This window comes from Hypomesus transpacificus, chromosome 14 (genome assembly GCF_021917145.1).
Source record: "Hypomesus transpacificus isolate Combined female chromosome 14, fHypTra1, whole genome shotgun sequence".
Lineage (NCBI taxonomy): Eukaryota > Metazoa > Chordata > Actinopteri > Osmeriformes > Osmeridae > Hypomesus > Hypomesus transpacificus.
Genome location: NC_061073.1, coordinates 6,278,326 through 6,294,368, shown reverse-complemented (window position 1 = coordinate 6,294,368; position 16,043 = coordinate 6,278,326). Strand labels below are relative to the sequence as shown.

Genomic DNA, 16,043 nt, shown 5'->3' with positions numbered 1-16,043 from the left:
AGTTAATAGCAATGCTAATGTATCCTGTATCTAGAACCTGCCTTTCTCCAGTTCTTTCAAATAGATTATCTAGACAGGCGTTAGCAATAAGCCAGACTGCAGTTCGTTTTTTCTGGCTTTTTTTCGGAGCTTCCCTTCTAATGCCGACTACAGCTAGTCTAGCTAGAGTCATTAGACGCTACCTCGGGCTGGTCTGGATGTAAATTCTGGGGCGTGACAAAGATACAGACCAGAGCCAATAAGAGGGCGATCACCGGTCCTACGTAGGACCGGTGGCTTTGTTGAAAAGCTAGCGTTTTACAGCCAAATTTTTTCTTTTTGAGATTTGAATAGGAAAGAGGTGTCAATGGACTTTGATATTCACGGTATGTTCAGTTTACCCTCCGAACTGTCGTTTTTCAACAATGACAAGGTAAAATCGGTTTTGCAGTCAATTGCCCCTTTAATGCGGAGCTTTAGTCTCTGCTACAAACAAAACGAGCAGAACGCTGGCCTCAGAACGTTTGTTCAGTGTGTTGTAGTTATTTCGGGGGGATGTTGGTGTTGGTAGCCTAGTCCTACGAACATTTACATTTAGTCATTTAGCAGATGCTCTTATCCAGAGTGACTTACAGTAAGTACAGGGACATGCCCCCCGAGGCAAGTAGGTTTGCCCAAGCCTTGCCCAAGGACACAACGTCATTTGACTCAGCCGGGAATCAAACTGGCGACCTTCAGATTACTAGCCCGATTCCCTACCGCTCAGCCACCTGACTCCCTCTCCTTAAAGACTCTCCTTAAACAGGCTCTGAAGCTACTTTTGTCTTCCAAGATGGCGTCCCCATTCATTTCTATGAAAAGTGCTCAGTGGCGCAGTGAGGCAAGCGAGAGCGCGAGACTGGACGCAGCCATCTTTCCACTTCCGTGTCTTCCTGTCTAGCTTTAAACAGTGGCTCTTTTATTCCCTAGCTCCGAGAGCTCATGTAAATCGGCTATCGGCCAATGTGAACTTTTGTGCTCGTGCCCTGTTAGTATCCGCCAGCACATTTGCAGGCAACTTTCATTGACTAAGCAAATAAATGGGTTGCTAGTTTACCCATTTCGGATTGGTTTCAAACTTAGCAAAAATCGGGAAAAATGATTCTATGAAAAAGCTAGTAGTATGAGCCAGGTTCGAGAATCAAACAAAAATGATTGGGGGGATAGTTTTGTAAATGTTGAATGGAATTAATAGAATAAAAACGACCGGAAGAGTCGGAAACCTAACCGTACATGCAATACCACCTACATCCACCGGGGCCGTTGCTTCAAGCCGAGGGGCGAAGAGTGGGGGCTTGGAGACGCGCCGGTTCCATAGTGAGAGTGGCGCGGCCAGAGGAATTTTTTGTTGGGTGCTGCGGCATATTAATATGTTATAAATATTTTTTTCTGCGTGACAAATACAGTAAGCATGAACATATTAAATTACAAGTGTAAAAGTACATTTTGTAAAGGCCTGTACATATGTAGTATTTTACCTTCCACAGAATAGCTGCTGCTATATATTTGTGTACCGTAATTCGTCAAATATTTTGGTTAACGTTTTAATTTTAAGGTCTTAAAGTTGCGTCAGAAGAATCACATTTCAGTAGGCTACAATGGACAGCGTCTTGTTAAGTGCAATTTAAGAGATACGTACGATGGTTCTCCTTACGAGCATGTTCGGGAAACGCACGTAAGGAATAACGATGGATCGTTATTTTCATCGTAGAGAACCCTCGTAACAGCTACGATCCATCGTTATCGGGAAATGCACCCCTGGTTGGTTATGATATGACATTATGTTAAAAACTTTCGGGGGACATTCGGGACGTTCCAGCAACGTCCCTGGTTGGTTATGATACGATATTATGTTCAAAACTTTCGGGGGGTTCCAGAACGTCAATCGTTGGTCATAACGTAACCATTTAAATTCCGAACTGATATTTTTGTTTGTGTGTCATTCTGTGATGTGAAATTGCTCGAACTATAGCCTACTGTCACTCTGGAAACTGTACAGTATTAAATCAATTGTTTATGGGTGGTACCAATAACTTGCATTTGAGCGAAGTAGGCCTAATACATTAGTCATAAATAATTTGGTGATGTACTGAAACAAAACAACTAAGCTGGATCCAGCCTATCCAAGCACCAGCTGTGTCTCTAAAAATGTTCCTCGCGTACGTCACCGCTCGTGACGTGAACCCTGTTGTTGAGTGAAGAAGTCGTTGAGAGACAACAAAACTTTTTGATCCCGCATCCTTCATTTATAGCTATAATACCGTTTGATAATCAATTTGAGTAAATATATCTTCAACTTAAGTTTTAGTGTTGATAGTTTAGTTCTTTGTTTTTGTGTTTTTAATAGTGTTTTTTTGTGTAGGCTAGTTGGCTAGTTTAGAGTAATTTAGCGCACTCCTGTGAACGTGGGCCACCCGAAGGACAGAATTTGAGGTAAATATGTTTTAATACAAACTTTAGCTCTACAGTAGGCGACTATCTATGTATTTGTATGTTTATCCAACGTGAGATAGCCATATCGAAAATTAATGTATATTAATTTCTAGCCAATTTGAGTTGGCACTATTTTTCGTCGGCTAAATTGAGACGTCGGACGTATAGTATCATCTTAATTTGTACAGTAGTTAGCCTAACAATGTTCTCGATAGCACTACTAGTAACTAGCTAGCTTTAAATCGGATGCCTACACACTAGTGGTGTCGTCTCTTTAAGGATACAGAAAATACAAAACAGCTGAAGCTACTTTTGGACAGGTGAAGGCTACAACACTAGCTCTACTGTAGGCCTACTATAGAGTAGCAAGCTACTTTTGGACAGTTAGACTAGAGCTACAATAAACCAAGACGTTTTGCAAGAAAAGTAGCATAATGATATGCTACGTCGGACAAATGTTCACGATGAGTAGGCCTAGATGAAGGAAAGTTGATTAGCACTAGCTAGATGGTTGTAAATATCCGGATACTGAAGGTCAGGGAAGCTTTCCGTTTCACTTGTTACGGTCCTAAAAACAACTCCAGGAGCATATTGATAAAATTCACTTCCACTTAATGTTCTTTGCATTTGATCTGCTATCTAACTGTAGCTAATTCATGTTGCAGGTGTTGATTCCGGACGAACTGGTGGAGGACGAGGAGGAGGAGTAGGGAGGGAATGAGGAGGGGTTGACACAATTAAAATATAAGAAAATGAATTCAGGCTTTTAAAATGTATTTGAATAAAGTGTTTGTTTAAATCGTGTTTTTTCTTCTACAAGCATACACATAATAAGTTACAATACACAATACTTAGCAGCAGCCTGTTATACTTAAAGTTGATAAAAAAAAAATAAAGATGTCAAATTACCTTGTTGAGTTTAAGTGAACACATTCAGTTTAGTTTTGCACTATAGGCTAATATGCATTTTATACTTTGTATACAACAAATATCCATTTAATGCATAAATGTGACTATAAATTAAGGTTGAGAAATTGATTCTGCATTTGGTATGCGAAAGTTATCAGGACGTCGCAAGGGAACGTCCCCATGACGTCGCAGACAAACGTCCCCTGAACGTCCCCTAAATGTTATGAGGATGTTACATGGACGTCCCGGGGACGTTTGTCTGCGACGTCCCCGGGACTTTCAGGGGACCCTACAAAAAAATGTCATGGGGACGTTCCCTTGCGACGTCCTGATAACATTCGGGGACGTCCTGGGGACGTAATTTTGTTAGCTGGGCTACTACTAGGCAAAATAAAACGTTAAAGTTAGCAGGTGTATAAGATTATGCAACGACAAAATTGACCTGTAAATAAATACTGTCACACTGGTAGTTGTTGCAGTTGTTTGCTAAACACTGCATTCTTTGAGTCCACTTGGACTTCTACAGGTACAGTCTTCGTTTGACTGTTTTAATCGTCTGCAAGGGAAAAAAAAGGCCACTCCCCAGGGTACTCGGGGCTCTGGAAGTCCGTTTGGCAATCCTGTGTACATGGGAAATTGTAATTGAGGGTAGCTCCTTTAAACACCGGCTATAGTAGGTGGCCTTTACTACGCTGTGTTTACCTCAAAAGCGGCCGGCCGGAAGTAGTTACATCTGTTTTGTAGAACCCGGAAGAATGTTGCGCATAACCCCTATTGGGACAAGCCTGGGACAGTTAATAAGGAACCAAAGAAAACTATCTGTCCTTAATCTGTGACTGATAAAACAAGTTTCAACTTAAAAACAAAATTACACTTAAGTTAACAAGGCTTCTATTCTTTAAAGGGAAAACAACTTCCTTGAAATATAACAACAAAAAGGCTTATAAAGGTGTCCAAAGTCAGAGTAAAGGCCGTACTTCCCATTAAGTTGCCAGCGTGTAGCCTATGTATTCACAGGATGGCTGGTGGTGATGTTTCTGATTGTGTGGTAGGTGGCATTCACCTCAATACATTTCCCCCGTATGCCTGCGCCTCTTCCATTAATTGTACATAGCGGGTTGTGGCCAAGTAATCCCTTACTTCTCAGCGACAGAAATACAAGGGGTTGCGTGAGAGCGTGAGAAATTAAAATGCCCAGCCTGAATCTCACTGCAAAAGCCCAAGACTTGAGAGCACTGAAGGTATAAAGAGTTTATAAAGGCAATTTCTACTTTGCCATCACCAGCCCTGGTAGCTCGCCGTGATCGTATAGTGGTTAGTACTCTGCGTTGTGGCCGCAGCAACCCCGGTTCGAATCCGGGTCACGGCATTGCGAAACAATGTCACGGCACAAGGGTTGTCTTTTTTTACCCGTACATATTATTTATTTTCTCCCCTAAAAAAGAGAAAGAGAATAGTCAGCAGATATAAAATAAGCTCCGTAGAAATTCATAGTTTTACCAAAGATTGGATCACAACACCAGGGGGAGCATGAGACCTTCAAAAGTATGTTGGGCGATTTTGAAATTGTAATAATTTTCTAAGGGCAAAGACAACATTACCTCTATAAGGCTTACCCGTTAATAAAATGTTCTTGCACCATGAACTGAATCCATTGCATTTACCAGAGTGACAATTTCATATAGGTTCTTATTGACGTCAGTCTGGTCGAAGGATCCACCCCCTAGCTGAAGTTGCATCTGTGAATGGTGAATGGTCATCCGTCGCTCGACTACAGAAGACTTGTGTGAATAATCGTTGATCTGGATGCGGCCATCCTTTTATTCATTTCAGCACTGGAGTGGCCGCGGTGTGTCCACTTCATGGGATAACAATGTGCTGCTTTCTGGCAGTAAGATTTTCAGCAGCTTTTCGGTTGAGTGATTGGAAAATGTGGTTTATGTGACATTACACGCTGTGTTCAGTGTATTGTTCTGGTCCTAAACACATACCAGCAATTCTGTGAGAAGATGTTGAGCCGATTTATGAGTGGCAGCATCAGGAATCTTGAGAGAGAATACAACTGCACCGTCAGACTACTGGATGATACGGAATATACATGCACAATTCAGGTCAGTCACCTGTGCCTATCCTTCAACTGTTTTTATTCACGCCTCAAAGGTTACAAATATGCCGGTGATCTGATGCGCTCGGCTTCCCTCTGAAGCAGGTCTGGTCCCGCCGTTGTAGCCTCGTATTAGGCTGTCTGCATCTTTTGTTAGGTAGTCCATCTATGTTTCTACGTGTTCGGTAACAACATGAATATCATTTGATGCCATGAACTCTAACTCACTCCTAAATTATGTAGTTATTCAGCCTAATTGAGTTAGAAAAAGTACTACGTGGTATAGGATTAGTTACTTTGAGGAAGAAAAAATAGCCTGCGGTAGCATTGCGATTATTTTACAACCTACATCTAAAGCCTTAGCCTATTAAACGACGGGTTGTTTCAAAAGGTAATAGTCAGTGTGATTTTACCTTCTAACTTGATTCTTCAGTAAAATGGTTGTTTAACCTTCCAACAGGCAGGAGCTAAATGCTGTGACCAACTGAAATGTAGAAGATGGTCAATAATGATAGGTTACTACACAGGTTTCTAACCCTAGATGACACAACATGAAGAAGTAAAATAAGTAGAATGTTTCACATTTCAAACCATACCTAGATGTTTAAAAAATCATTGCATGAACCATACATCCATAGATTGTTATTATAAGAAAGCAAAAGCAAATATTTTGACAAAATATGTTTCCTATAAGTTGAGACAGCAGGTCTACAGAAGACACAGGTTACTTTTTCTTTAGTCTGTTGCAAGTCTGGCTTTGATGGTTGGTTCGTTTTATGTTCAGTTTGAAGTACAGGCAGGGGAGAGGGATCTGTTCGAAATCAATTACAGTACATGTGTTTTTTTGATGGGAAGCTCTGAAGTTATGGGTTTGAAACAAGTAGCTAAATCCCAGGAGGACCATTACAATGAACAAAATGCATGTGGACATCCCACCAATCAATCCATCTACATTACATTTAGTCATTTAGCAGACGACTTACAGTAAGTACAGGGACATTCCCCCGAGGCAAGTAGGGTGAAGTGCCTTGCCCAAGGACACAACGTCATTTGGAACAGCTGGGAATCGAACCAGCGACCTTTTGATTACCAGCCCGATTCCCTAACCATTCAGCCATCTGACTCCTCCTTGAATCCCATTGATAATTTACCAAATAAACATTTGTACGGTTCCGGCACTCTGTTGGTTACATTCTAAGTTAAAACAACATCAGTTGTTATTTTGTAGTTTATTTTTATTACATTGTGGTAGAGCACAAACAACAAGTATTTAACCAATAGTCACATGTCTAAGCTGGTGCTTGAACTGGGAAGGTGTACCGTTTGCAGAATTGCTGTGGGATTTGGGTGGGTGACGTCATAGGGACGAAGGAAGGGAGTGATGAAGCAGAAAGCTCTTTCTATACCCTGGCCGATTGGTGTCCTCTCCTCTTCTGGCCATCTTTAACATGGAGGAGGTGCCAAGTGAACAGTCCATCTGAGAAGCCATGTCAGTACAGGGCCAGAGAGCACGTTCCTCATTTAGTTCTCACTCTGCCCTTCCTCCCAGCTTGCCAGCCTGCCAAATACACCCAGGATTCCAGGACACCTAGGCATGGGTGGGAGCAGTGAGAGGCGTAACTGGGTCATTCTCTTTCTCTTTTCTTTTCTCTCTTTCTCTTTTTTCTCTCTATCTTTCTTTCACGCATATCTGTTCCCACTGTGCTGAGATTTAATTCCCTTTGGACCTGTTTTCATTACACTCTGATCTCTTCCCTAAACAGTTTAATGGCTTTATATTCTGATCTGCCTCTGGTGCAGGCTGGCCTCTTCAGGTCAGGTCACCCTATGAAACTATGTGTTATATGTTATTTTCATGATAGCATTGGAGTTCTGTTTCCATGGATGGCCATCATATTATTTTCAGACCAAGGCGATGAATAGACAGTATCTATCAGTATACCGTCCTCCTCGTATGAATACCAAACCAGAGGTTTCTAGTCCAAAATTAAGAAGTAAAAGGTCTTTGGGAAGCATTGGCAGCCATAATGGATGACTTTAAGTTTTACTGTGATAAATTATGGATCCTTACTCTATGTTGGGCTGAGATGGGATGAGTGCACATCATCATACAGCTCTGCAGATGTAGCTCTTGCAGCAGTTAAATAGAAGTCCCTGTCTGTAACCGCTAACCTCTTTTATTCCCTGAAGCAACATCCCAGAGCCAGTGATGGTTAGGATTTAAAGGCTTCTCACATCTTGTCATATTTAAATAGCAGACAGACTATAGCATCTAAGTGGCACAGAGAAGTAAAGAGACACTATGAGTTAACACCTTTATGTTTATAAATGGATTGTCAACTCTTCATGCATGAAATGTAAGTTCAGATTTTTTTTTACATCAAATACCAAAACTCACAAGTGCAGATAAAATGTACTTCGCCAAACTTTAATAAAATTAAGTCCTTCAGCAAAACTAAGTAAACTAACTAAAACTTTTTTTAGGTTCGTCAAATGTCAAATTAAAGTGACTGAGAGGGATATCTTCTCTCAGGTTGTTGGCCTATGTTATGTACCCAACTGACATACGTGGGCAGAGGCAAGTGCAGCCTGGGAATCCCCTAAAGTCTAGAAACTTCACCTACTTTTCATAAAAAGATAGACTTTATATACTCTACTCCTCATTGCAGTAAGTGTAGCGTCTTTGTGAAAATCATGCCCCATGTCAGATAGATAAAGGATTAATGCCTAGGGTTTATACTAGTCTGTTTGTGAAGTGGTCAATAGACTCTGTAAACATTGTTTCATAGCAAAGACTTGCATACAGTAGGTAGCATAGTGCTTTTGTGTGAGTGTGTGAATGTGATGTGATTTTATTGGATCTGTATTTATTGTGTGCTGCTGTGTGCTGCAGTTTTACCATATTTGATTCTAAAACATTCTGCTTCAGACAACGACTACTAAGCCCCAGCTCACCCTAAAGCGACGACAAGAGGGAATAGTTTGGGACAATGATCTCTGGAGTGTTTCCTTGCCTCTCCAGAGGCCTGTCTCCGTGGTGACAAGACAGGGGTACGGGGGTCTTACATTAAAAATGGTGCCAGGGTCTCAACTGTTGCTATGGTGACTTACCAGTTACACTACCATAATGTGAGATCGCTCAGGACATATCCCATGACAACATCCCCAACCATGGCCAAACAGTAGGTGACCATCATAATCATAGATATTTAATAATTTATTCCCTGGATGCTATTGGAATGGCTACAGTAACCAACACCACTTTCTCTTTGAGCACTAATACCCCCAAGTCTATCCCACTGTTTTTATAACCCACTTTCCCTCTTCCCTACAATAGTGTTCTTATGTGGAAACGTCCAAGGCATGTGTGTACAATACCTTTACCCTAGACAGCTGTGTACTGTCTGTCCCCTAGACATAATGGTGCCTTGCTGGGACACAACTTTGAAAAGCTAAACAACTACTCATTGTCTTAAACTTGAATTGTCTTATCTTTGTCCTCGTAGCTTTGTCTTTTTACTGACTTTGGTGAAGGGTTGGTCTGAAGCAGCTACATTACTAATGGGTGTGGTTTGAGCGTAACGTGCAATAAACCAATCAGAGTGTCATCTCACATTCCCTTTAAGAGCAGCACTTGTTCATATATTCCATATTGCTATACACATATTCAGAACATTCCCAAGTTAGGACCTTCAAAAAGTTTATGCACTGATAAAAGTACACAGCAGAGGTCTGTCTGCATACAACCCTTTCCAGTAGTGGAATTAGGGATGGCCTCTTCTCTGAATGCTAGTGGTGTCCTGCTGTGTCCTGCTCTCTCTCTCTCTCTCTCTCTCTCTCTCTCTCTCTCTCTCTCTCTCTCTCTCTCTCTCTCTCTCTCTCTCTCTCGCTCTCTCTCTCTCTCTCTCTCCCTCTCGCTCTCCCTCCCCCTCTCTCTCTCTCTCTCTCTCTCTCTCTCTCTCTCTCTCTCTCTCTCTCTCTCTCTCTCTCACTTCATTGCTCTCCTCCCATCTGCGTGAAAGTGTTCCTGTCTAGACTCCAGTAGCCACAGACATGGTCATGTGTCTGCCAGTGCTGCAGGACTAGCCGTGTGTGTTTATGTGCATTTCAGTGATCATGCTGGCTGCCACACTGTTGCTATACTGTGTATTAAAAATTAAAATGTGTGCTAGGTCTGAATGTTTGATAAGGAGTAACCTCCGGAGTGCATTGCTAGTGTTTACCAATGTCATGGTGCAGCCGTGCTGGGATTGGCTGGCTGAGTGGTTGGTTGAGTGCTGAATGGCTGAAGGATTACGTTGATGGCATGCCAGAGGAAAGACATGGATGAGAGCATGCCATGCCAAGTCTACAGTATCCACATCTCTCATGTGTTTCATCTGGAATAACCAACACTTTTCATGCACACTCACAGGCATTACTGGCAGATCACAAAACAGTCTTTTGATGTCTTGTCATCGCAAGGTTAAGAAGCATTCTGTTTCACTGCTCTCTTTGAATCTCACAAATCCGCAATGCTCTAATAAAGTACTGTTGGGAATGCCTTGCACTGTTGGTGTGCATGTGTTTTTGTGTTAGGGCTGTCCTCTTCCAATCCCCTGTGCCTCTTTCTGTATATTTGTGCGGGCTGGTCAAGATAGACTACAGGCAAATGTTGTGTCTGTCAGAGTATCGATTCCATATAGCAGCCTGCTGTGATCTCCCTACAGAGTTGATGTTTCAGTTGGAGACATGAATACCAAATCTAACATATCCATCAGTACAATGGATAGAGAATAGAATAGAGAGATTAGAGAGCATGGGGCGGCTACCACCATAGAGCCCCACCCAGACAAGGTGCAGTGAGAGCCCCCAACCATCACAGCACAAAAAGATTGCACAGTTTATTGGTGCTGTTTAAATCCTTCAATGGCGTTGTAAATTACATGACACGGTGGACTGGAACCCCTTGGAGGGTGGAGGGAGAGCCAAATCAGACTCCTGTAGGACCAAATCTCTGTTTTCAGCTCTGGTTGGGCATTCATACTCTAAGAGGTTTGGACACACAAATGTCTGTGTTCATTTTGTTCAAATTATAAACAAAACATTTGTGAACTGAACAGCCTCTCTCATATCAAACAATTATTACTGAGATGTTATTGAATTGTGTGGTACAGTTGATGATGATGTTCATCAATTGTTCTCCCATTGTGTTTGCTGCAGTTTATGGATATCTTCCTTATTTGTGGTTAGATGTAAAAAAAACAAAAAAACATTTTATTTATAGTGCAACTTTCATTGATGAGGTAATCTCAAGCGTGCTACAAATTTTTATGAGTGCTGTAAAATAATATGATAAAAAAAAGTGTTTTAAAACAGCTCTAAAGACATTTATGGTAGGAAGTCAGGTGGCTGAGAGGTTAGGGAATCGAGCTAGTAATCAGAAGGTTGCCAGTTAGATTCCTGGCCGTGCAAAATGACGTTGTGTCCTTGGGCAAGGCACTTCACCCTACTTGGGGGAATGTCCCTGTACTTACTGTAAGTCGCTCTGGAAAAGAGCGTCTGTTAAATGACTAAAAGTAAATGTAAATCTATCATCCCGGCCAAACCCTCCATCTCCCACGACCTCTCAATCACCCTGGGATCTGCGACGGTGACCCCTTCATCCTCTGCCAGGAACCTTGGGGTTACCATGGATGATGAGCTCTCCCTCACGGCCCACATTGCTGCGGTCTCCCGGTCGTGTAGATTCACCCTCTACAAGATCCGGAAGATCAGGAGATACTTGTCTGAGCACTCCACCCAGCTGCTTGTCCAAGCACTTGTCCTCTCCAAGTTGGACTACTGCAACTCGCTGCTCGCCGGTCTCTCAGCATGCGCAACCCGCCCTCTTCAGAGGATTCAGAATGCAGCGGCACGCCTGGTCTACAATCTACCCATACCCCCCCCCCGTTACTCCGCTCCTCATTTTCCTCCACTGGCTACCCATCACGGCCCGCATCAGATTCAAGACCCTGGTACTGACCTTCCGAGCAGTGAACGGGACTGCACCCCACTACATCAAGTCTCTCCTGCAGCCTTACACCCCCACCCGCCACCTACGGTCTTCTTCAGACAACCGCCTGGTGGTCCCACCGCTCAAGACCGCCCGGTCCCAACACAAGCTCTTCTCCTGCCTGGCCCCCCAGTGGTGGAATCAACTCCCCACCTCCATCAGAGACACAGACTGTCTCTCCACCTTCAAGAGAAAGCTCAAGACGCATTTGTTCCGGGAGTACAACGGTACTTAGGAATGGTTTGCTGAACCCAATGCTAGTTTCCTCAAGGATCACAATGACTCTTGCTTAGAGACTTGTTGCTGTTGTTGGTTAGTGGTAACTGATTTAAACTGTTGTATTCGCTGCGAAATATTCTATTTTAGTTAATCTTATTTTTATTTGTTTTCTGTTGCCTGCTATGGTTCTTCCCTTTGGCACTTATTTTTTGGTTGTTCACAATGTGTGCTTCTTTTCTCTCTCTTGGAAGTCTCTTTGGATAAAAGCGTCTGCTAAATTAATAAATGTAAATGTAAATCTATTGATTGGGTGCTCTTCGATATTCAGGCAGAGTTCCACAGTCATGGGGCAGTGGAACAGAAGACCTGGTCCCCAGGCTTGTTCTGGGAAGAGGAAACTTGTTTCTTGACCTGTGTACTGGTGGGAGGCTCTTTACATTTAGTGGTCTTCTCATGTGAGAAGGCAGTGGCTTTGGCATGGGTGTACGTCGTTGTACAGTATGCGTGTTGGCAGTCTATACAGCAAAGATATAATGTGAATACCCATGCCACCCAAAGCCAGGCCCTATCTCCCCTCCACTGCCCTGTGTTCCTGCTGCTCAGTGGGCTTTGGGGCTCTCTACTGCAGGGGAGAATCCAGCCTTTGTGTGGGTCTCCCTCCAGGACCCTGTGCCTCTGCAGACTAATGAGGGAAAGCGATGCACTGGTACCATGGAGCTCACCATGGCAGACAGCAAGTCTCTCAGTATCCAGTTTGCATGGTTGCTTTGGGTTCTGTCTGCAAGCTCCTCTTTGACTCAGGTTCCGGTCAAAATATATGATACATGTGGAGGGTCGGATTCTAGATTTGGGGTTTGGGTGGATTTTTGGGGGGAGTTTGATGTTGTCCTCACTGTTGAGCACATGCACTGAGAAGACATTGTAGGAGTGGCTATAGAAATTACCCCCTCCCCTTATGTCATAATCCTCCTGGGGGTGTGTGAGAAGGTTGCTTGAATGGAGGTTAAGGACCATCAACACACAGGCCAGTCAGGCAGACAGACAGGGGTGGGTGGATGGCATGAAATCAGACCTGCCCTGAAAGCACAGCGGCAGAGCTGCACTCTCAGGCATAGCAGCAGAGCCATGGATCAGAGCGGAGCTGAAATGCGAATAAGACAACCCTAGTCATGTGACCTCAGCCTAGAAAACAGCTAGACACGGCCACAGACATCACTGACTGGCTCTTCTACTCTTCCTCCTTCTCTCCTCATCTTTCTCAATCTCTGTCTTATATTAGAGTTAGCGTTTGCCCAGTGGGCGGCTTCTCTCCTCGACATCATCAGTCTCGTTCCGCCCATTTCCTCTCCTCTGCTGGGTTTCTTAAACTAATGATCTTATTTTCTCTACTTTGCCATCTCGCTTATCCTCCTTTTCTGGGCGGCCTTGGTTGCTCTTGTTCATCGCTGTCCTCTGTATGATTCAGTTTCTCCCTCTGTCTCTTAGCAGAGGCTGAGAGACAGAGGCTGTCCACTGTTGCACTGAGTGGGGGAGTAAAACAAGCAGAACATTCTCCTGCTTGTTTGTGTCTGTCTGGCCTGTCCTGGTGCTGATGTGTATTGATAGAAACCATTATCTCTCTGTCATCTGTGGCTGTTAGGAAGCTTCTCACACCTCACCCCACCCTGCTGGGAGGACCCTGTTACATATACAGACACACGCACACACACACATACAATTGTTACACTATCTCATCATAATGTGATTACTTTTCATTCTTTCAACCAATAGTCCAGCATGTTACATTCCAACTGGCTAAAGCTAAAAGAGTAGTGTGTGTCTGACAAACTGGGTAGCTCCAAAATGTGAATGGCTGCCTGTTCAGCATGTTCGGGTGTGCAAAGCAAAAGAATGTACGTTATTTTGTAATTTGTCCTTTCATTCCTAGTCCCTGGACGTCCAATATATATATTGAGTTACAGCCCTTTTTAGACACCTCATTTTCTCATACGAAACGATGGAACATCACCGAACAGTACTAAATAATTTAGCGTTGCCAGTGGAAGTGGGCGCAGAAGGGAGATTTTAAACAGTGCCACTTGAAAACTGTGCTGTTGGGCTCTGTGCTCTGTCTGGTGTGGTGACATGGTGGTGAAGAAAATATTTTCATATAGGTTTTGTTGTTGTCAGGAATCAGCAGGATCCAGGCCTGTGTTTACTGTTTACTGTGGAGGAGGAGGGTTGATCTCTAGCAGTCTGCTGAGAGTGGCCAGAGAGGCAAGCCATCTGCCTCCTCCAAATGAGTGTCTAGCTTTCAGAGAAACATACAGTAAAGACCTTGATGTAATTGTGGAGATGTGGCTGGAAGCCGCAAAGAGCTGCCTTGAGAGTATGGCATCTCTTCTTCTCTCTGTGGATCCAGCTCTCTCTTTCTCCTCTCTCTCTCCGCCTTTCTCTCTTTGTCACTGTATTTTATCTTGGAGTTGAAAGGACTGACAAAGCTCTCATTCTCTCAGGTGTGTCATGGCTCACAGTTGAACAAATGCTCTTCTGAGAACAAGGAATCTAAAGGCATAGGAAGAGAGGGAGAGAGAGAGCTTGGGAAAATGTGTGTTTTGGTCAGCACAGCACACAAGCTGGTTTGTTATTGTTTTCTGAGTTTTTAAATCTCCCATTGACTGTTTTAATGTTTTAAGTCACAGCTACGGAACAGCTGGTAATTTTCCACAGCGGCGCAGATTTGGTTTTCTGCTGGTTGAATGAACGGCACACAGTTGCTTTGTTAATATCTGTGTTTGTGTGTGTGTGCGTGTTTGTCTGTATGTGTGTGTTTTACCTTAGCCATGAGTCTGCATGACTTAATGGTATTTGTTATTCCATGTCACTCTCAAATGTAACCTCCTGGGGTGATTGGTGATTGGATACCTCCTGTAGTCACGCATGTGACTGGGTCTGCAGATTGCACCGGCAGCAATTCATTCATGCAATCAGCCCCTCTCTTTGTGTGTGTGTCAGCGCAGCAGTCAGAGGAGATGAGTGTCTCTGGAGAGTATAGGCAAAAGCACAAGGTGGAAACAAAGAGGCAGGCTACAACAAAGACCAACCAGGCTACATGACCACTAACAGCAAAAACAGACATTATTATATCCATTTTACTGTATACTCTGTGAACTGGAAATAAAGATTAGGTTACTATATATTAGCTGCGCTGTATACAAAACAATTCAGCATATCAGAGAGGCCTGCCTGTGTAAAGTCCATCAACATACCAGAGGCATTTGCTTGAGTAACATACAATGCATGTGCTCATCAACCTCACACACTTGTGAACTGAGGTTCGCACAATGAAAACACCTCAGGTGTCCCACCAATGACACTCCCACCCGAACAAAACACAGATGAACGGATCCACTTTATCAATGGGCCCCCTTAAATGTTTAATTATTTAACTGGGACAACATTTCATGAAGTTCACAGAACGTTTCTAATAAAACAAACACAATTTAAACATGAATGCAAACAAGGATGAGAAAAAACAATTAAATAAAATCACACCCGCTACACTTGCTTCACACATTTTGCATATCATAACATTACTGCAGAAATTAGCCTAGATACTGTTCACTTGCTGCTTCATCATGTGTGAAGCTGGAAGGAGCATATCTACGTCTGGATATGCGGCCAGGGTGTCCCTACTGTCTGCCCAGCCTCCTCTGCCCCTGGTCTAGGTGCTGTTCACGCTGTCCCTCCCACTGCCCCTCCCTGGCGAGGTTGACAGTGTGTGTCTGACCATGTCTAAGAGGAACACGAGCAGTCAGTAGAACAGGCCTGTTGTCTGGCTCACACCCCTCCTGTCCCTTCCCAACCTGCTTTCCAGCCTCTGTTTGCAGTCTTTGTTCTCAGGGAGGAGGGATTGGGGGGGGCTGAGAAAGCGCACAGAAAGGCGGGGGAGAGAGAGAAAGAGATGGGGACAGAGAAGGAGGGGGAAGAGAGATAGAGGGGATAAGGAAGTACCCTCTGATTGCACCACATGCGGCACTGGTTGTTAGTAGAGTGAGAGCATGGAGGGCTTTATCCCATGGCAAATCTACTTTCATTGTGTCCACCTACCTTCATCTGTTACACAGTTTTTCAGGGATGTTGGGGATGTAAAAATCAACACAGCACACAAACAGTAGGACCAGACATTGTACTTTGCAACTGCTGAGCCTTGACAGATTGATATCACAGGAAAAATTGCTGATTCAATGATAGTACTCCAATGGGCTTTACTTCTAATCTTGATAGCCCAGTGGCTAATATAATGTATTTTTGGCTCAGACCTGGACCAAGATGTTTACAGATGAA

At 43.5% G+C, this 16,043-nt stretch overlaps 1 protein-coding gene and 1 non-coding gene across 3 annotated transcripts in view; both read left to right on the top strand.

The window, feature by feature from the left end:
• The first annotated feature begins 4,657 nt into the window (after positions 1-4,657).
• Positions 4,658-4,729, top strand: trnah-gug. The gene has a single exon. It is a non-coding gene; the product is annotated as a tRNA-His (tRNA).
• A 444-nt stretch (positions 4,730-5,173) lies between these two features.
• Positions 5,174-16,043, top strand: part of LOC124476790 (FERM domain-containing protein 5) — a 51,675-nt gene continuing 40,805 nt past the window's right edge. For both annotated transcript variants that reach the window (XM_047034152.1, XM_047034151.1), the window contains exon 1: positions 5,174-5,471. In XM_047034152.1, the coding sequence (XP_046890108.1) occupies positions 5,370-5,471 (102 nt within the window). In that variant the 5' untranslated portion in view covers positions 5,174-5,369. The remainder of the gene's footprint in view (positions 5,472-16,043) is intronic.